Here is a 16159-nt window from a genome sequence, read left to right as displayed (position 1 = left end):
GGCTCACATGATGCTTCCTTGCCATTCCGTCGGCGCGGACCAGCTGTCGTGTTGGTGCTGGACCAATATCTCGAGGGCTTAGTTTGAATTAGTAGTGATATCCTCACTACATGCAGTGTATCGACGGAGTTCGTAGCGGCAACTATGATACCTACGAACCTGTTCACCTTATATCTTCGACCAGCCCTGATGTGAGGTATCTTTCCGTGTGTGCTATGGTGTATCGCAATGGATGTATCGAAGTTGCGAGAGCATGACAGATTTACATTTTCATGTTCATTCCGTTCATGGATACCTTTTTGAGGTAAGCGAGATGCTCTAGTACGAGCACGGGGTAACGCAATCCCGCAGCCGGAGTACTTTCGCCCCCCAACTCCGTTGATGTTAGCTTTTATTCCGAATTGAATGTCGTACATTCATTACCGTCCATGGATGTTATATAGGCAATGGGAGCATCAAGGCCTGGACTACAAATAGCTTGGTGATCAAACAGCCAGGGTTTCAAAGATCTTCCAGATTAATGATCGAACATAAGCCTTGCTATTCGCTTAAACCCTCCTAAGTACACCGAACTGTGGTAGTGGCGCTGTATCTTGCATCGAGCAGCAGCATCAGAGATCTACAGGAACGTCATACAGCTCCAGGAAGGACATGATCAATAGCTGTTGTGAAACATGCTGATGCCGAGTTTCTTCAAGGAGGATGGTTTGCATATCTTTTCCTGGATCTGAGTACTTCGTGCTTCAGATGGATGAGCGGTCAGCGCAGATATCGTCTCGGCTTTGAAACGGTCTTGATCGCATCGAATAGGAGCATGTCACCATTACTGTCACCTTCCCGAAGGACTCGAGTTGCTGATGATGCCTAGAGTCAGGTAAGGTAGGTACAGAGGTATGCATCGCATTTTACCTACCTCATTGTTCTAAAACAAAACAACGGCTACCATCGGCCTTGAAAGTCCCCCGCACCCCCTTCCCCCGCATCCCCACGTTGTATGTGTCCGCTATCACCATTGTACACAGGCAAAGGCAAAGGTCACTTTACCAGCGCCTGCATATTTGCGTCTATGAGAAAAAGAGGATCGGTCTCGCATTTATATACCTGCAAGGGTGCCTCGATCTGCACTCACTTTTTCTCAGAAAGCGTACTGTAGATAGTCTGGTGTCTCTTTGTTTGTTTGTTCCAGCGAACCAGTCGGCCGAGGTTACAGAAACATGGCGAATCATGTCAGATTGCGAAGATTAGTGTCGACCACGCTACATGTGCATCTGAACAAGACATGTTCCATGTCAGCCTCAGGTCGACGACATGCTGCTGCGCGTCTTTTCCATTCAACGAGACGAAAAGATGTGGTGAAGCCGTTCTTACTTGCGGATATTGGAGAAGGTTAGTTCACTGTCTGAGAACCCGCGCGAAACAATAGTAGACCGATAAGATCTGACAACAGGAAAAGGCATCCGGGAATGTCAAATCATCCAGTGGTTTGTACAGCCAGGAGCTCGTGTCGAGCAGTTCGACAAGATCTGTGAAGTGCAGTCGGACAAGGCAGCTGTTGAAGTCAGTAGATCCTGTCAGACAAAAAGAAGAAAACTGATCATATGGCGAATCAGTAGATTACATCTCCCTTCGATGGTGTCATCAAAGAGCTTCACTACGAAGCAGATGATATGGCGATAGTCGGGAAGCCGCTCCTGCTGATCGACATCCAGAGCGAGATCCGTCCTGACGACGAAGCCAAAGTCGTGGGGATTGGCGATCATGCGGGTGAAAAGCCTTCGGTCAGTCCAGCCTACGAGTCTGGAGGTGGCACAGAGACTCAGACGTCAACATCGATGGAGATTTCGGAGCAAGTGGCCGAAGGCGGCACAGAAGGGGAAGAAATCCACGGACCGCTAGGCAGGAGTGCTCCTGGACAAGAGAAGCAAGGAGACGGCACTCCTGCGGCCGGCTCGAGCAAGCAGATGCTCGCCACGCCAGCAGTGCGGTCTTTGCTACGAGAGCATAGGCTCGACTTGAACGACATTCAAGGCAGCGACAAGGAAGGTCGAGTGCTAAAAGAAGACGTCCATCGCCACTTAGCAGCGGCGACGACAGCAGATAGCGACATAACAGGGCTGACATCTCCACCTCTGTCTGTCCCGAGCAGCAGAGAAATCCCATTGACGCCGAACCAGTCAGCGATGTTCAAGACCATGACGGCATCCCTCTCGATTCCTCACTTCCTCTATACCACCCCCGTGAACCTGACACCTCTGACGAAGCTCCGTAAGAAACTCAACAAACGTCGCGTCTCTTCCTCTTCTGCTTCTCTGACAAAGAAGTCGCAAGACAGCAACGAAGGAGAGGAAGACGACGATTCAAAGCTGACACCCCTCCCCTTTATCCTGAAAGCAGTAAGCAAAGCCTTCACACACCACCCGCTTCTAAACTCTTCTCTCCAAATCCCTGCGTCAGACACGAATACCAAACCAACCCTCGTCCAACACTCGGCCCACAACTTCGGCATAGCGATCGACACGCCCACGGGCCTCGTCGTGCCGGTGATAAACAACCTCTCAGCCCTCAGCGTCCTCGAAATCGCCATCGCAATAAAGACTCTCACGAAAAAGGCCCGCGCGGGGAGATTAACAGCGTCGGAATTGCAAGGGGCTACATTCACGATCAGTAATGTCGGCGCTGTGGGTGGTGGGGGAGTGGTCAGTCCTGTTGTTGTTGCGCCTCAGGTGGGGATTCTGGGGGTGGGTAGGGGCAGGATTGTGCCTGCTTTTGTGGTACCGGGGGAGGAAGACGATTATGACGAAGGGATAGGAGAGTGGGTCAGTAATGGTGTTGTCGGGGTGGAGGGGAACAGAAGAGAAAACAAAAAACTCAGGCTTGTGGCGCGGGAAGAGTGCATCTTCAGTTGGAGCGCTGATCATCGCGTCGTGGACGGGGCCGAGTGCGCGAGGTGTGCTGAACGCGTCAAGGATTATCTGGAAAGAGTCGATGAATGGGCCGTCGATCTCAGATGAGTGATCGAGTCACTGGGCACTTGCTCTCCTTTATGGGGTCCAGGTCATCACATTCATAACACTAAACAAACTTCAGACATCAGACTCGTTTTCCATTCATCTGGTGTACTTATAACGTCTATGTGTATGTGTGGATTTTTGTGGGTTATTCGTAAGTGTGCGGCTCTTGTTATCTCATCTTCTTCCTTGCTTGCACAGAAGCAGCAAGAAGAGAAAGCCTCCGGACCTCCGGAACATGCACGTAAGTGTGCGGTCTAGCCCACAGAACAGATCTGAATGGTGGCTGACCTCCGGACCTCCGGAATATTCAAACAGCGAGAATAAGAAAGGTATCAAGAACAGGAAGAGGTGGGTTTTAACGACATTCGGAGAAAGAGCAAGGCAAGCGGCGGGTTTGGTATCCCGAGGTGCTTGCAGCTTTTTACATCCTCTCGCCGGTCTCGGCCATCTTGCGACCGTACTTCTTGAGGCGGATGGCCTGGACGGAGATGAAGCCGGTGGTGTCCTCGGGCTTGAAGTCACCAATCTCGTCCATGGAAGACTCGCTCATGTCGTACAGCTTCTCCGTGTCGGACCAGCGGCCGAGGACAGAGTACTGGCCCTTGTAGCAGCGACCACGGACGGCACCGTTGACGACGTCCTGGGATGCCTTGACGCACTGCAGGAGGAAGCGGGCTTCGGGGGAGAAGTAAAGACCGTTGTAGAGGATCTTGGCGTAGTTGAAGGTCAGGAACTGGTCACGGAGAGCGCGGACTTCACGGTCCATGACGAGACCCTCGAGATCAATGTGGGCCATTCTCAGGCAAGTGAGACCAGGAGTCTCGTAGCAGCCACGAGACTTGAGACCGATGAAGCGGTTCTCGACAATGTCGATACGGCCGACACCGTGACGGCGGGCGATGGCGTTGACGGCGAGGAAGATCTTGGTGGCGTCGGTCTCGCTCTTCTTGCCTCCGTCGTACTCGAGCTTGACGGGGATACCCTCCTTGAAGTGGAGAGTGAAGTCCTCGGGAGCATCGGGGGCGCTGGCAGGGTCGACGGTGAGCTTCCACATGTCCTGGGGAGGGGTGATGTTGGGGTCCTCGAGGATGCCGGCCTCGTAGGAGCAGTGGGCAAGGTTCTCGTCCATGGACCAGGGCTTGCTCTTGGTGCTGGTGACGGGGATGCCGCTCTGCTCGGCGTAGTCGAGGAGATCCTGGCGACCCTTGAAGCGGTTGTAGAAGACGGGTTCACGCCATGGGGCAATGACCTTGATCGTGGGCTGCAGAGCATAGAATGCAAGCTCGAAACGGACCTGGTCGTTACCCTTGCCAGTGCATCCGTGGGAGACGGCGAAGCAGCCCTCCTTCTGGGCAACCTCGATCTGGGCACGGGCAATGACGGGACGAGCAAGAGAGGTACCTGTTGGACTGATAAGTCCTGTTCGATCATGGATGAGATATCAACAAAACTTACCGAGAAGGTAGACGTTCTCGTAGATGGCATTGCACTGGACAGCGGGCCAGCAGAGCTCCTCGATGAATTCCTTCCTCAAGTCCTCAATGTAGCACTTCTCAGCACCAATCTTGAGTGCCTTTTCCTTGGCAGCCTCAAAGTCCTCCTCCTGGCCGACGTCTGCCATGAAGCAGATGACTCCATAGCCCTGGTCGATGAGGTATCGCAGGATACAGCTGGTGTCGAGACCACCAGAGTACGCGAGACAGACCTGAGAGCAGAGGACGCGTTAGTTTTTTCTTTGTGGCTTGTTCAGAACGCGTTGGCTTCAATGGACGTTGGCTCCAATGGACGACAAGACAATTGTTCATATATGATCAACATGGAGCTATCACCAAGCTCCACAGAGCTCATATAGACGTTCGCAGCAGGCATCTGAGAGCCATTGACCTTGTTCGAGGCCAATTGACTCATTCATGAGGAGCGTGCATGTGGAATGCAACAGTCGAAGCTCCAGCAAGCCGAACCACGAAGCCAATTGTAAAGACACAGATAGATGAAGATACGAAAAAGGATGGCTTTACCTTTTGCTTCTCCGACATGTTTATGTGTTTGTGTGAGGGAGAGGTGTGGATGTGAAGAGAGGTGTGTAATTGGGAGAGAGAAGGAAAAAAGAACGAAACGAAGAGAGACGGAAACGCGAAAGAAAGAAAGAAAGCGAGATTAGTACGGGCGGTTGGAAAAAGCGAAGAGATTCTCTCAATGTTGGCCGATAGAAAGCGAGCGGGCGTGACACAAATGTTTGACTCCGGTATCTATCGATAAACGAACCAGCGGTGGAAACAGTCATACTTCTCTTCGATGCTACTTGTACACTACTCACACTGCTGCTGCTGCTGCTTCTTCTGCTTCTGCTGGTGCATATCTCTCGCTCGCTCTGCCTCAGCTAGCCGGGGCCATTAGCTGCTGACCTGCCCCGCTAAGGTTTTTTTGCAGCGCGATGTCGGCGATTGGCAGCTTTTGCCCTTTTCCCCCGGTTATGTGAGTCAGAGGATTGTCTTGGCTGCTGGGCGTCGCTCGTATCCTCAAGTTGCATCTCGACTCGTTCTCGAGGGCGACCCTGTCCTGTCTTTGACGATCAACCATTCTTATCGTCACGCAAGGCCAAGGCATATTGCACTACTCGAAAACATCGACATATGAGGCGTACTCTCAAGGAACGTGATACCATCTACTTCATCCTTGGGCCAGATCTTGTGTATAGTCATTATCTAAGAATCCACCGAGATTCAGAGCAAATGTGATAGGAGAGTGTATCTTGATTGCAGCAAGTATGAAACCAAACGATGTACCCGGACGATAAGTAAAGGAAAAGAAAAAGAAAAAAGGCAAATGGATCGATATTCCAGAAAGCAACATTCATCATGCATCATCCGTCCCAGCCGTTCATGTCATCCCATTCGTTCTCGTTGTGTCCCAGCCTACAAGCGACAGCCTTGGTCTCATCCCTCCGCGCGCGCATCGCCCGCCTCATGCGTGGTATCAAAGCAGTCGCAGTAAAATATCAAACAAGACAACAAAGATATCCGCGAGACTGTGAAAATACTCCCCGCCCTGAATGTGCATCGGATATGAGTATGAGTCGATTGGGTGCTTGTGTCGAGTGTATAGATCAAGTGGTATAAAGGAAAATAAAGGCATCCATGTAGTTAAAACGCAGGTGGTATCATCGTAGTAATCAACAACAAAGCCAAGTGTATGCAAGGCGAACGCCTGTAGATGTATAGAAAAAGGGGCCGAGCCGGATCGAGAGAGGCGAGGTGCGCGGCGACGAGACTTTCCGACTCATGCTATATGCGTGTCGTCTATCGCGAGCGATGTATTAGGCATCCGATCCGGCTTCAGTAAGAGCGAGGCCAGTTCGAGTCGCTCTACATCTCGAAGCCAAACTCCTCCTCCTCTTTCAAATCCTCTTGCTCGGGTTGCCAGGCATACTGGTCTCGTGCACCGCCGCTGCCGCCGCTTTGATATCCAGGGCTGAGGCTTTGCTGATGGGTTCCCTGCTGTTCGGGGCTCAGCGACTCTCCCGCCACGTTGGTGAAGCCGGGAACTCGGAGACCAGAGCCAGGGGCACGGCTGTAGGGGTGCATGTTGTTCATCTGCATGTTCTTCTGAATCACCTCCATGAGCTCGCTCTGCATGCGCTTCTCGTCGTCATCCTGCGAAAACGGCCAGTCCATGCCCTGGTTGCGAAGCATCTCCTTGAGCTGAGCCTCCTGTTCCAGCTTCATCTTCATCAACCATAGCAGGTCGCGGGTCCACGCAACGCTTCCATTCAGGATATCGCCCTTGTTCGGGCCCTTGTCCTTGTCGTCGAGCGGGAGTCCGGTGGTGACACTGCCACTGGTCGCGCGACGGCCGGCACCTCCTGCGAGGAGCGATGTGGCCTGTGGAGGCGACATGCCCGTGGCGGTGATCGAGGGCGACAGGGGAGAGTTTGTCTGCAGATGCTTGCGCACCTTTTCGTCCTCGAGCCGGTGCTGCGGCACCAGAGTGGCGAGCTCGTGGATGCGCTCGTTGATGTTGTCTCTTCTCCGTCGCTCGACGAGGTTGTGCGACTCTCTTCGGCGCCGGCGCTTGGCTTCCTGGGTCTGGTATGCGGGTGTACCGTGCTCCATCTTTGTGGGCAAGGATGCGGCGACTTTGCCGGTCTGGCTGGTTGACTTGAGAACCTCGGATATCTGCGGGTGTTGGGGCTGCTGCATCGGCTGTCCGTTGGCGGGAGAGCCGAAAGGTGACACGTCGGTCCATGACTGAGGGTTGGAAATGCCCTCCCAGTTATTCATACTCGATGCGCGGTTGTGGCCCATGATGGGATGTTGGCGATGCTGCTGCATGCCAGGCACAGGATACTCTGGCTCACCAAGGTGCAGTGCGCCCAGTCCGGGGGTGTTTGGCGTTGCCGGAGAACGAGACTCGGAAATCTTGCGCTCCATGGCATTCATGTGTTGTTGAGCAGCAGACATGCTGCCGCCGTTTCTGAAGCTAGCCGAAGGCATGGTGAACTGCTGTTGCTGTTGCTGTTGCTGTTGCTGTTGTTGCTGCTGTTGTCTCTGGCTCGGGTCCATGGGGCGGAATTGGCTGTAGTTGAAGTTGTTGATGAAGGGCGACTGAATGGGCGCGCCCTCGGGAGTGGACGAGTACATGTTGTTGCCTCCAATGTTCTGGTGTTGCGCCATGCTCATGGGCACGCTGCCAGCCGGAGTCATGTACTGCTGATTGAAGTTGGACTGCTCTGGTTGATAGTTGTTGTTGATATTGCTGCCGCTACCATGACTCTGGTTGCCCGACGTCTCGAATCCCATGTTCAGCGTGTCCATCAACTCGTCATCGGCGATGCCGGAGTTGCCCATCATGAAGCTGCCCGACATGTTCTGGGAGGTGAAGTTTTGGTTGTAACTTCCTCCGCCCATGATGGAGTTGGGGTCGACGTTGTTGTTATTGTTGTTATTATTGTTGTAGCTGTTCTGCTGCGACATGTGGTTGAAGCCGTTGTGCTGCTGGAAGTGGTTGGGGTTGAATGAAAAGTCGTGTGGCTCCGGCTTGATAAAAGGGGAGCCAGCACCGGCCATTTCGCTCTTGATGTCAATAGACTCAAACTCGAATGGGTCGTCGAAGGTGAACTCAAGAGGTGAATCGTGCGCTCTGTGCGTCGAGTGCTCTTCTAGGCTGTCGAAAGGCGGAAATGTGGTCAGAGATGATTCGGCTGTGGCGTAGGCAGCAGTGTCAGTGAGGTGTCGTAAATAAAGAATGAGCGTCGCAAGTGAAGCAACAAGGTGCAGTCACCCAGACATGCAATAGTAATAACAACATGTACTTACGGATTACCGGCATTACTCAGTCGAGCCTGTGTTTGCGAGTTGAGAGTGATAACTTTGCGCTTGAGCAAGACAAGAAGAATCAGGGCGAGGATGCGACGTCTGGTGCGGCTTCAGAGGCTCGAACTTGGGATGGCTGCTGTCGTGGCAGTGTGTGCAGTCGATTGTGAACGTCGATAAGAAGCACAGCGTCTGTCTGAGCGAGCTGATATGAAACGCCGGAGACAGTAGAGGTGCAGAGAATCGAAACCTCGCTTCTTCTCCAATCGGATTACTGTCGTGGAAAAAGTGGATGGTGCAGTGCTGCAGAGGGGGGTAGCCTTGTTGCACAACAGCTCTAGTGCGAAGTGCGGGTAAGATGACGTGAGGGTGCGGCGACGACCTTTGTAGAGTTACAATGGTATCGTCGTTGAGGGAGGATGTCGACGGAGTAACTATAGCTGAAAGGGTGTCAGCGGAATCAACCAGTGCCAACAGTAGCCTGTCTTCCCATCATCTCCTCTCTCGACTACAACGGGCAGGCTGCATGAACGCTTCAGGACGAGGGAATTAGGAAAAAGAGGAAACAGGACGATCGTGGGTGAGAGCCGCGGTTAGCCGTCTAACAGACTAGGGCCTGCCGTGCATCTGCATCCAGTCACTGCTGGGCTCGCGTGCAGCTACGATCCCACCCGCAGCCTATCGACAGCAGCATGGCGGTGCAGGCATGATGCATCCTGACATATGCTGTCCGTCACACACTGTCGCAGACAGTGACATTCTTTTCAGAACACCTGCGCAGGCGACGATTGCATTCGCTTTTCATGCTTGCGAGAGGCGGCCCAGGATATGGATGAGGAAGGAGCAATTTGAAGAAGGAAAGCACGACACATGGGGAGGTGGTCGACGAAGAGGAGAACAAAGGAGAATACAATTAAGATTCACTCACCACAATGGTAGACAGCGGCTGTCCGTTCGGAGTCTGGGGCCGAAACGAATCACCGAAAAGATAGTGGTTGGAGAAAGAGAAATGTAGGACTTGATGCGCGGGTATCTGCTTCGGAGTCTCAAGTCTCGATCGCTCAGCACAATGCGGCTGCTTTGGATGTGATCGGGAATAGCGCTTATGTGTCGCCTGGACGTGACCGGTGTGCAGCGACGACGACAAGGACGTGTCTGTCGTGACCGACTGACTGCGCAATGCACGGCAGGCAGTGACGATCGAGACGGCGTGCGGAGAGCGTCTGGTCGTTTCGTGTAACGACGCAAACAATTTGAAGATGCGATGCTGGAGGCAGAGCAAGTCAAGCTACTAGTACAAGTAGAGTGGAGCCTGGGCAGTGGGGTTTTAGCCAAGAGAGGCCTGCCAAGACGCAACTTAAGATACTGTGGGAGGCCGGATCCGAGGCGTAATGCAATGGAGAAAGAGAGAGGGACAGAGATCCGCAATGCGAAGTATCTCGGAAAGAGGGGAAACGAAAAGAGAGAAAGAGAGAGAGGAAGAGAAAGAGAGCAAAAAAAGGCAAAGGGAGTGGCAAGGGAAAGGAGAAGAGGATATGCAACAACAATGTGGGCTTGGTTCAGAGACACCGAAGCGTGGTACTGTACGAGATCAGGGTTGGTACTCACTGTCGACGTCTGTTACTCCAGACTTTCGGATTGCTCGGGGGAGGGATCGGATTACCTTGGCCAAGACTGTGTGGGCGGTCAAGGCGAAAGGCAAATGGGTCGTGTGGATTTATCGCGGGCGTGATAGTGGATCTGGTCCGGGCTTATGCCGGATCGGCGTAGTACGGTGTGGAGAAGCGAGCGGGATGGCTTATAACAAATAGTGTCAGTAAGCTACCTAAGGTACCTTGGTATGTGCTTCTTTCCCCTTCCTGTAAGGCAGGATATGAGAGTACCTTACCTTACGGGTGATGCGTTGGTCGAGTCGACGAGTGTGCTTGCTGTGTGTGCGTGCGTGAGATTTGCAAACAATGGCTTATGTTAAGAGTGGGATCTGTGTCGTCTGATTCGAGATGGGTCTCGTGCGCTAGGTGATCGTGGTGATTCTTGGCAAGAATGAAACAGTGAGGTAAGGTAAGGTAGGGAGACTTGATCGTGTGTAGAGGAGGACTTTGATATATCAGAAATCACGGTCTCTGCTGCTATCTTCTGGAAACAGGGATGACCACAGCGTTCATGCGCGGGCAACTGTCTCTATCTATATATCTGGTCATGGTCTTCTGGCTCGAGCTCGGCACGCCAACGGTTGAGCCTCTCATGCGTAAAGGAGGGCAGACGAAATCAAGACGGCGCGCTATGTGACGAGTGCATTCGTACGCTAAACATGACAGAGTGACTCATGTACAGGGTTTGGTGGTTTGATCCAGCGCGCCGGGCGCCAGCCTTCTCTTTGGAACCTTTTCTCGGGGACGACAGGCAAAAGGGTAAATGACTCGGGGGGAACATGCAAATGTAGCGGGAGACCGTAGAACGGGCAAGACAAGCCGCTGTATGCTTAGCCACAACCTCGACACCCACAATACTGTCTCCAATCAAATCCCGGCGTTCAGCATATCACTTCATCTACTTTCTCCGAGGCGAGGGGGGTGTTCCAGACAGGGAGATCAGAACTAGTGGATCGCTGATGTGATGTGCCATTAATGTCTGCCTACCTACACAGCTACGCGCACCTTTTCTGAACAAAGAAGAGAGCGACGGGGTAACGGGCTTAGCAAAGGGTTCAGTGAGGCAAAGGACGACCAGACAGAGTCGAGTGCAGTGGGCCCATGCAGTGCCGCTCGGAGTATACCAAAATAAGCTTAAGGAATCGTCATTCCCTGCAGCATGGTAGATGGTTTAGCAAAGCTTCTTGGCCCCTTTGCTGGCATTCATCGTATCCGATCAGGTTGGCGTTCAACGGACAGGGCTGGTCTTGATAGGGACATGGACGGGGCAGCCCGAAGGCCGCATATCACTGTAGCAAAGACGGACGCTAATGGACAACAACACCCCCTACCTTGCCTTGGAATGGCGGTGTTCTGACGAGCTAGGCTTGGCATCTCGCGACTCTCACGACCCAGTACTGTATTTCGAACAAATATGGGGGATCCAAAGGGGGGCAGTCCGTCTGGGTCTGTGATGTGATGATGCGAGGCCCACATGCCGTGCAGGGTACAGTAAGGTAGTTACACCATCTCTGTACCATCGTATCTACGCAATGTATCTACCCGGGCTAGCACCGCGCATACTGCACTTTGGTGGGGGGGAGGGGACACTTGCACGGAGGCGAGCGAAGATCTCTCTCTCTCTCTCTCCCCACCGAGTATCTAAATGTAGAGTAACGTCGTTGCAAGCTTCGGTTCTGATCAGATGGGACGATGATAGCTTAGGGCATCGGCCTGGTGCTGTACTAAATGCCAACTTTGAGGCGATCACCGCCAGCTCTTTGACGAACGTTGAGGCTGCAGTGCCGGTAGAGTCGCATTCGCCTGTCACACTTGTCTCTGACACCAAATCACAAGCCGGCTTTCACATCACCATCCTTTCGTAGTCTGTTTCGCGTGCGAGTGGATGCCTCTATCCTTTGATCTCCAATCTAACACAGGTTGTCACTCGACGTTGACGAGTTTTTGCTAACCTTTCCCTCCCTTGGCCTGCCCGGGGATCATCTGCATTGCATGCAGGTGGTGCGGCCCGCGATCACTTGCAGCGTAGGCGGCCGCATCAACCGCAGGTCAAAAAGCTTCCCATGGCCAAACGAAGTCGATGGCTGGACGTACATTCTATTGGCAGCTTCGTTTACACGTCTACACACGCGAGTGAGCGATGGAGAGCGCCACCCGCGCTTGCACGTATTCGCACCTCATCATGCAGCAAAAGTGGTATCAGCGCGCGAAGGTACAATCTAATGAGTTAAGCAGTGGAGAGGTCAGTGGCAGTGGCACATCTCCATCGGGCAGTGATATTGCAGCCATCAGCAAGGTCTCTTCCCAATCGGTATCTACGGCAACTCTGGTTACGCAGAAGCCCACGCGACCTGGCCGCCTTTCCCGACGCAGGATGCAGAACACGACAGCTGCAATCCCATCTCCGCCAGATCTGGGTGTTGTCTCTTCATGACCGAGGAGATACTGATCCTATCGCGACGTTTACAGCGCCATTTCAGATAGGGCTTTATCGATGGGAGGCTGCATACTGCATATAATGCATGTTTACGTGTTTGCAGGTCGAAGCTTGGGGTTCGACTTCGAAACACGGCTCGGGATATAACAGTCGGCCGCCAACCTTGCTGCTTATGTGGCAGTTGGTATCAGAGTTACTGAAGGGGTCGTCGGATGTCTTGGAACGCTCTGCCGGTGGAGCAAGATTGCGGCCGGGATGGAGCCTGAGCTTACGGTAGACTTTAGACCGTAGACTGTCGACTGTCAACTGTACTGTAGACTGCTATACCTTACCTCTTTTTGTTTGCATGACCTCACATACTGTAATTACTGTACTGCACCTGCCATCACCTTCACGGTATCAAAGCACCACGTGTGTAAACAAACACGTCGCCTGCCTTTCTCGTTGCATTCAACGCACGAAGATACAACGACTCGATATTATTGACCATAGCGACGGCAACAATAACAATAATAATTGCAACATATACAGTGACGACGCAATCGTTCGCACATCTGTAATCGAATCGAGAGCTGAACTTCGACCCCTTTCCAGCACCACCTAAAGCTCAAGGCTGCTACAATACTGGGATACATACTAGGCACCATCATTTGTTGTTGCGCCTTCCGTTAAATTGACGCGCAACCACACATTTGCACACCAAGACACGTCCGCAACGCGCGCATACACCAGCACATTTAGCCGTAGTACTCGCGCCCTTTGACAAGTATTCGAGCTCCCTCTCGTCGCCGCGACGACGACAGATAGACACCAACCGCCTATTACCCACAATGGCCTCATCATCGTTTCGAGACTCGATGAACTCGCTTGGGTGGAGTCGTCGGGACGAAGCTACGCCAGCGTCGACAAACAGCGAAACACCTATTTTGAGCAAACTACAATCACTCAACCCCTTTGGACAAGGTGGCTATGTCAGATTGCCATTGTATGAGAATGAGGCGCCCGGAGCTCCTCTTCCGGCTCGTACTCGCCGGGAGGAGGAGGAGGGCTTCTTCGCATGTAAGTAAATGACACCACCGGTGCCTTACTCCTTCCCATTGCTTGCCTCCCTCTTGTCACCCCTCAACATATCGCAATGTGTCCCACCATTTGACGGACCTCGGATCTGCAATGCATTTCAACGACGGCTTTCTTGATCCCAAGAAAATAAAACCTACGCCGCCCCTCAAATCCGGATTTGGCACCCACAGACCACTTCTTGCAACCGTCTTGCATAATGCATATTCATCTCAGCGTATACTATCTATCTATACTTGGGCACGCGCTCCATTTCGGCTGGCTGGACGGCGTATCGATGCTTCAAGAAGCTTATCGACCCCACTTGTACCAAGCGCTCCAGGTCATTCCTCACACAGCTCTCGCAACCGTGTGCCAAGCGCTCCATGGTTGTGATCAGATGCCGGTACCTGCAGCGGTGTAGGCGATACTTCATCCTCCGTTACCTGCTGATGGGTAGCGCAACCTACCTTAGGCGCTTGCTTGATCATTCCTCACGCTCACATCGCTGCCTTTTCCACTTATCCGTTGATTTCTAGTCTATTGACCGACGACAAGAACAAAGCCGCTACCGACACCTCAACTCTCATCATGCTGACTCGAGCCTTTTTTAGTGAGCCGTTGGGATCGTATCCTTGTTTTTGGCGTCCTTAACCTGACTGCCTTGGCTTTGTTTGTTGTTTGTTTTACCATGATGCCAGTACTGGCTCTCAGACCACGCAAATTCGCAATCTTGTAAGTGAACACCCTACTCTATGCGCATTCCTTCCTTTTCGACATGTGCGCAAAAATTTGTCTTCCAATGGCCGGTGCCCGCCGTAGCGGTGAAAACCTCGAGTCACCGCTTCGTCATTCCAATCTACCAGCCCATCCATCATCTCCCCTCACGTCAACCTCCCAGTCTTTATCCCAGCCTCGTGCCGCGGCATAATCTTCACTGCGATTGTTCTTTATATGACTTGGCTGTCACAGAAATGTGGATTGAGCTTAGGTCATGCGGCTGTACCCACACCCGCTTTAGTTTCCGCAGGCTTTCGCAGCGTCGATCACTACCTAGCGTTGTCTTTATCCAGCCAAGCTACCATACACCTTCTCCCCATCCTTCCACATGCCTACTTCACCAACCTATCATATGCGCTAAGTCGTACCGCGCCATCCACTTATCGCGCGTTTCTTGATCTGCGAAATGTGCTAACTTTTGTCTTCGCGTTAGATGGACCATGGCCTCAGCATTGTTCATATGCAGCTGGGCTATAATGATGGGACCATACACTTACCGTAAGCATATGCCAATCGTCCTGACTCGCCGTTGTCATGTCGTCAGAAAGAGGAGTCATACTGATCGCCGCCATTCCAGTGAAGCATCTATTGTCCACCGAACGCCTCCCGTTCACAGGGACGTACTTTTCATCCATCGCCTTGACCTTGTATTTCGCTCTCGGGGTAAGTACACCGTATCACTTTCAGGTCGTCGTGGTCTGTCGCAAATCGATGTCTGCTCAAGCAAATGGCCGCGTCATTGATGGCGCCCATGGCTTGCGTGGAAGCTATTCACCCAGACGCCATGACCTAGGAGTCGCTCAAAGAGAGATGATGGAAAGCGAAATGCACCCGCTGACAAATTGTAGCTGCGCAGTACCCTTCTGACCCTTGTCTCATCTATCATCCAAATTGTATGTCTGGTATGGTATCTGGTGAGTTATTTCCCCATGGGCTCGACTGGACTTCGCTTCGCCGCCAGATTCGGAGGCAACAGAATTGCGGCTTGGGTGAACGAATGAGGCGTCATCATTATTATTATTCGCAATCTCAATCTACATAATCAACATACGTACTTCTGCATAGCTTAGCAAAATGCATGACCCGGCATGCCACCAAAGCTCTTCTCCGACTGCTTGGAAGCATGGTGCATGTCGTGCAGCACGATCAGCGCATGTAGACTCGAAGGTCCGAGATGAAGGTGTGAACATTATCTGGATGGGTCATGTACTCCTCTTACGCGATACAATCTATCGGCGACACGGACACTACTGCTACGTACAGTATCTCCAGAAGTCCATGTGCATAGGCGCGTGGAAGCATGTAGCAGCGCAGACCACCCTGCATATTCGCCCGCATTACGCTCTGATGCTTGCGTGCATGATGCCGAGCCGCCATTGGATTCCTTCTGCTCACTTCGCCCTCGATAGCGCCCAAAGTGCACAATGTCTCAATTTATATAAATATACGCCCACACACGTACCTTCGGTTGCGGCTTCGACTCTTGTCCGCGCTCTCCTAATCAGGCAATCGAATCGTAAAATCTTGCGCAGGAGTGGCAAAGCTGACGGGACACTTGAATTCCATTCGCACGCGATCGCAGTATGCGCATCAAAGAAGATGGTGTTGTGGGAATTATGTCGTCCTAGTATATAACATTGCGCCCTATGACCCAGCGACTGAATAATTGGTCAGCGAAAGAAACAAGCCACACGCCCGAATGTGAGACCTTAGCCCTCATCGTCCATTGTGGACTACGCGATTTATCCCCGGTTCGACAAAGCGCAATTCTTTGCACACACACGGCCAACTTCGCTTGCTTTAGATTGTTCGGACCTGGGAGGAAGCAGGCTCTGGATGATCGACCCGCGAGTGTTCATTGGCTAGACGGTGAAGCAGAAGTTTCCAAACTGCATATTGCTGTACACGAGG

The 16159-nt window shown here is 52.5% G+C and overlaps 4 protein-coding genes across 6 annotated transcripts; 2 read left to right on the top strand and 2 right to left on the bottom strand.

Moving 5' to 3' along the window:
• Window positions 1-1286: 1286 nt before the first annotated feature.
• AAFC00_005643 (uncharacterized protein) lies at window positions 1287-3011 on the top strand (the record flags this gene model as incomplete). Of its 3 annotated transcripts, none has more annotated exons than XM_069347810.1 (3): window positions 1287-1386; window positions 1454-1557; window positions 1614-3011. In XM_069347810.1, 3 exons carry the CDS (start codon window positions 1287-1289, stop codon window positions 3009-3011), a joined length of 1602 nt encoding a protein of 533 aa, XP_069203287.1. The 3 variants fall into 3 exon arrangements, with proteins under 3 accessions (XP_069203287.1, XP_069203286.1, XP_069203288.1); XM_069347811.1 differs by having other exon boundaries at window positions 1448-1557; XM_069345456.1 differs by lacking the exons at window positions 1287-1386; window positions 1454-1557 and having other exon boundaries at window positions 1668-3011.
• A 421-nt stretch (window positions 3012-3432) lies between these two features.
• AAFC00_005642 (uncharacterized protein) lies at window positions 3433-5047 on the bottom strand (the record flags this gene model as incomplete). Its single annotated transcript, XM_069345455.1, has 3 exons — window positions 3433-4412; window positions 4467-4716; window positions 5030-5047. 3 exons carry the CDS (start codon window positions 5045-5047, stop codon window positions 3433-3435), a joined length of 1248 nt encoding a protein of 415 aa, XP_069203285.1.
• Window positions 5048-6376: 1329 nt separating this feature from the next.
• AAFC00_005641 (uncharacterized protein) lies at window positions 6377-8339 on the bottom strand (the record flags this gene model as incomplete). Its single annotated transcript, XM_069345454.1, has 2 exons — window positions 6377-8211; window positions 8327-8339. 2 exons carry the CDS (start codon window positions 8337-8339, stop codon window positions 6377-6379), a joined length of 1848 nt encoding a protein of 615 aa, XP_069203284.1.
• A 4903-nt stretch (window positions 8340-13242) lies between these two features.
• Window positions 13243-15249, top strand: AAFC00_005640 (uncharacterized protein; the record flags this gene model as incomplete). Its single annotated transcript, XM_069345453.1, has 5 exons — window positions 13243-13471; window positions 14083-14203; window positions 14682-14746; window positions 14826-14911; window positions 15097-15249. 5 exons carry the CDS (start codon window positions 13243-13245, stop codon window positions 15247-15249), a joined length of 654 nt encoding a protein of 217 aa, XP_069203283.1.
• Window positions 15250-16159: the final 910 nt, after the last annotated feature.

The sequence above is a fragment of the Neodothiora populina genome, assembly GCF_041146345.1.
Source record: "Neodothiora populina strain CPC 39397 chromosome Unknown canker_contig_5, whole genome shotgun sequence".
NCBI classification, from domain to species: domain Eukaryota; kingdom Fungi; phylum Ascomycota; class Dothideomycetes; order Dothideales; family Dothioraceae; genus Neodothiora; species Neodothiora populina.
The sequence above is the reverse complement of the archived record's forward strand: the minus strand, read 5'-3'. Positions and strand labels throughout refer to the sequence as shown.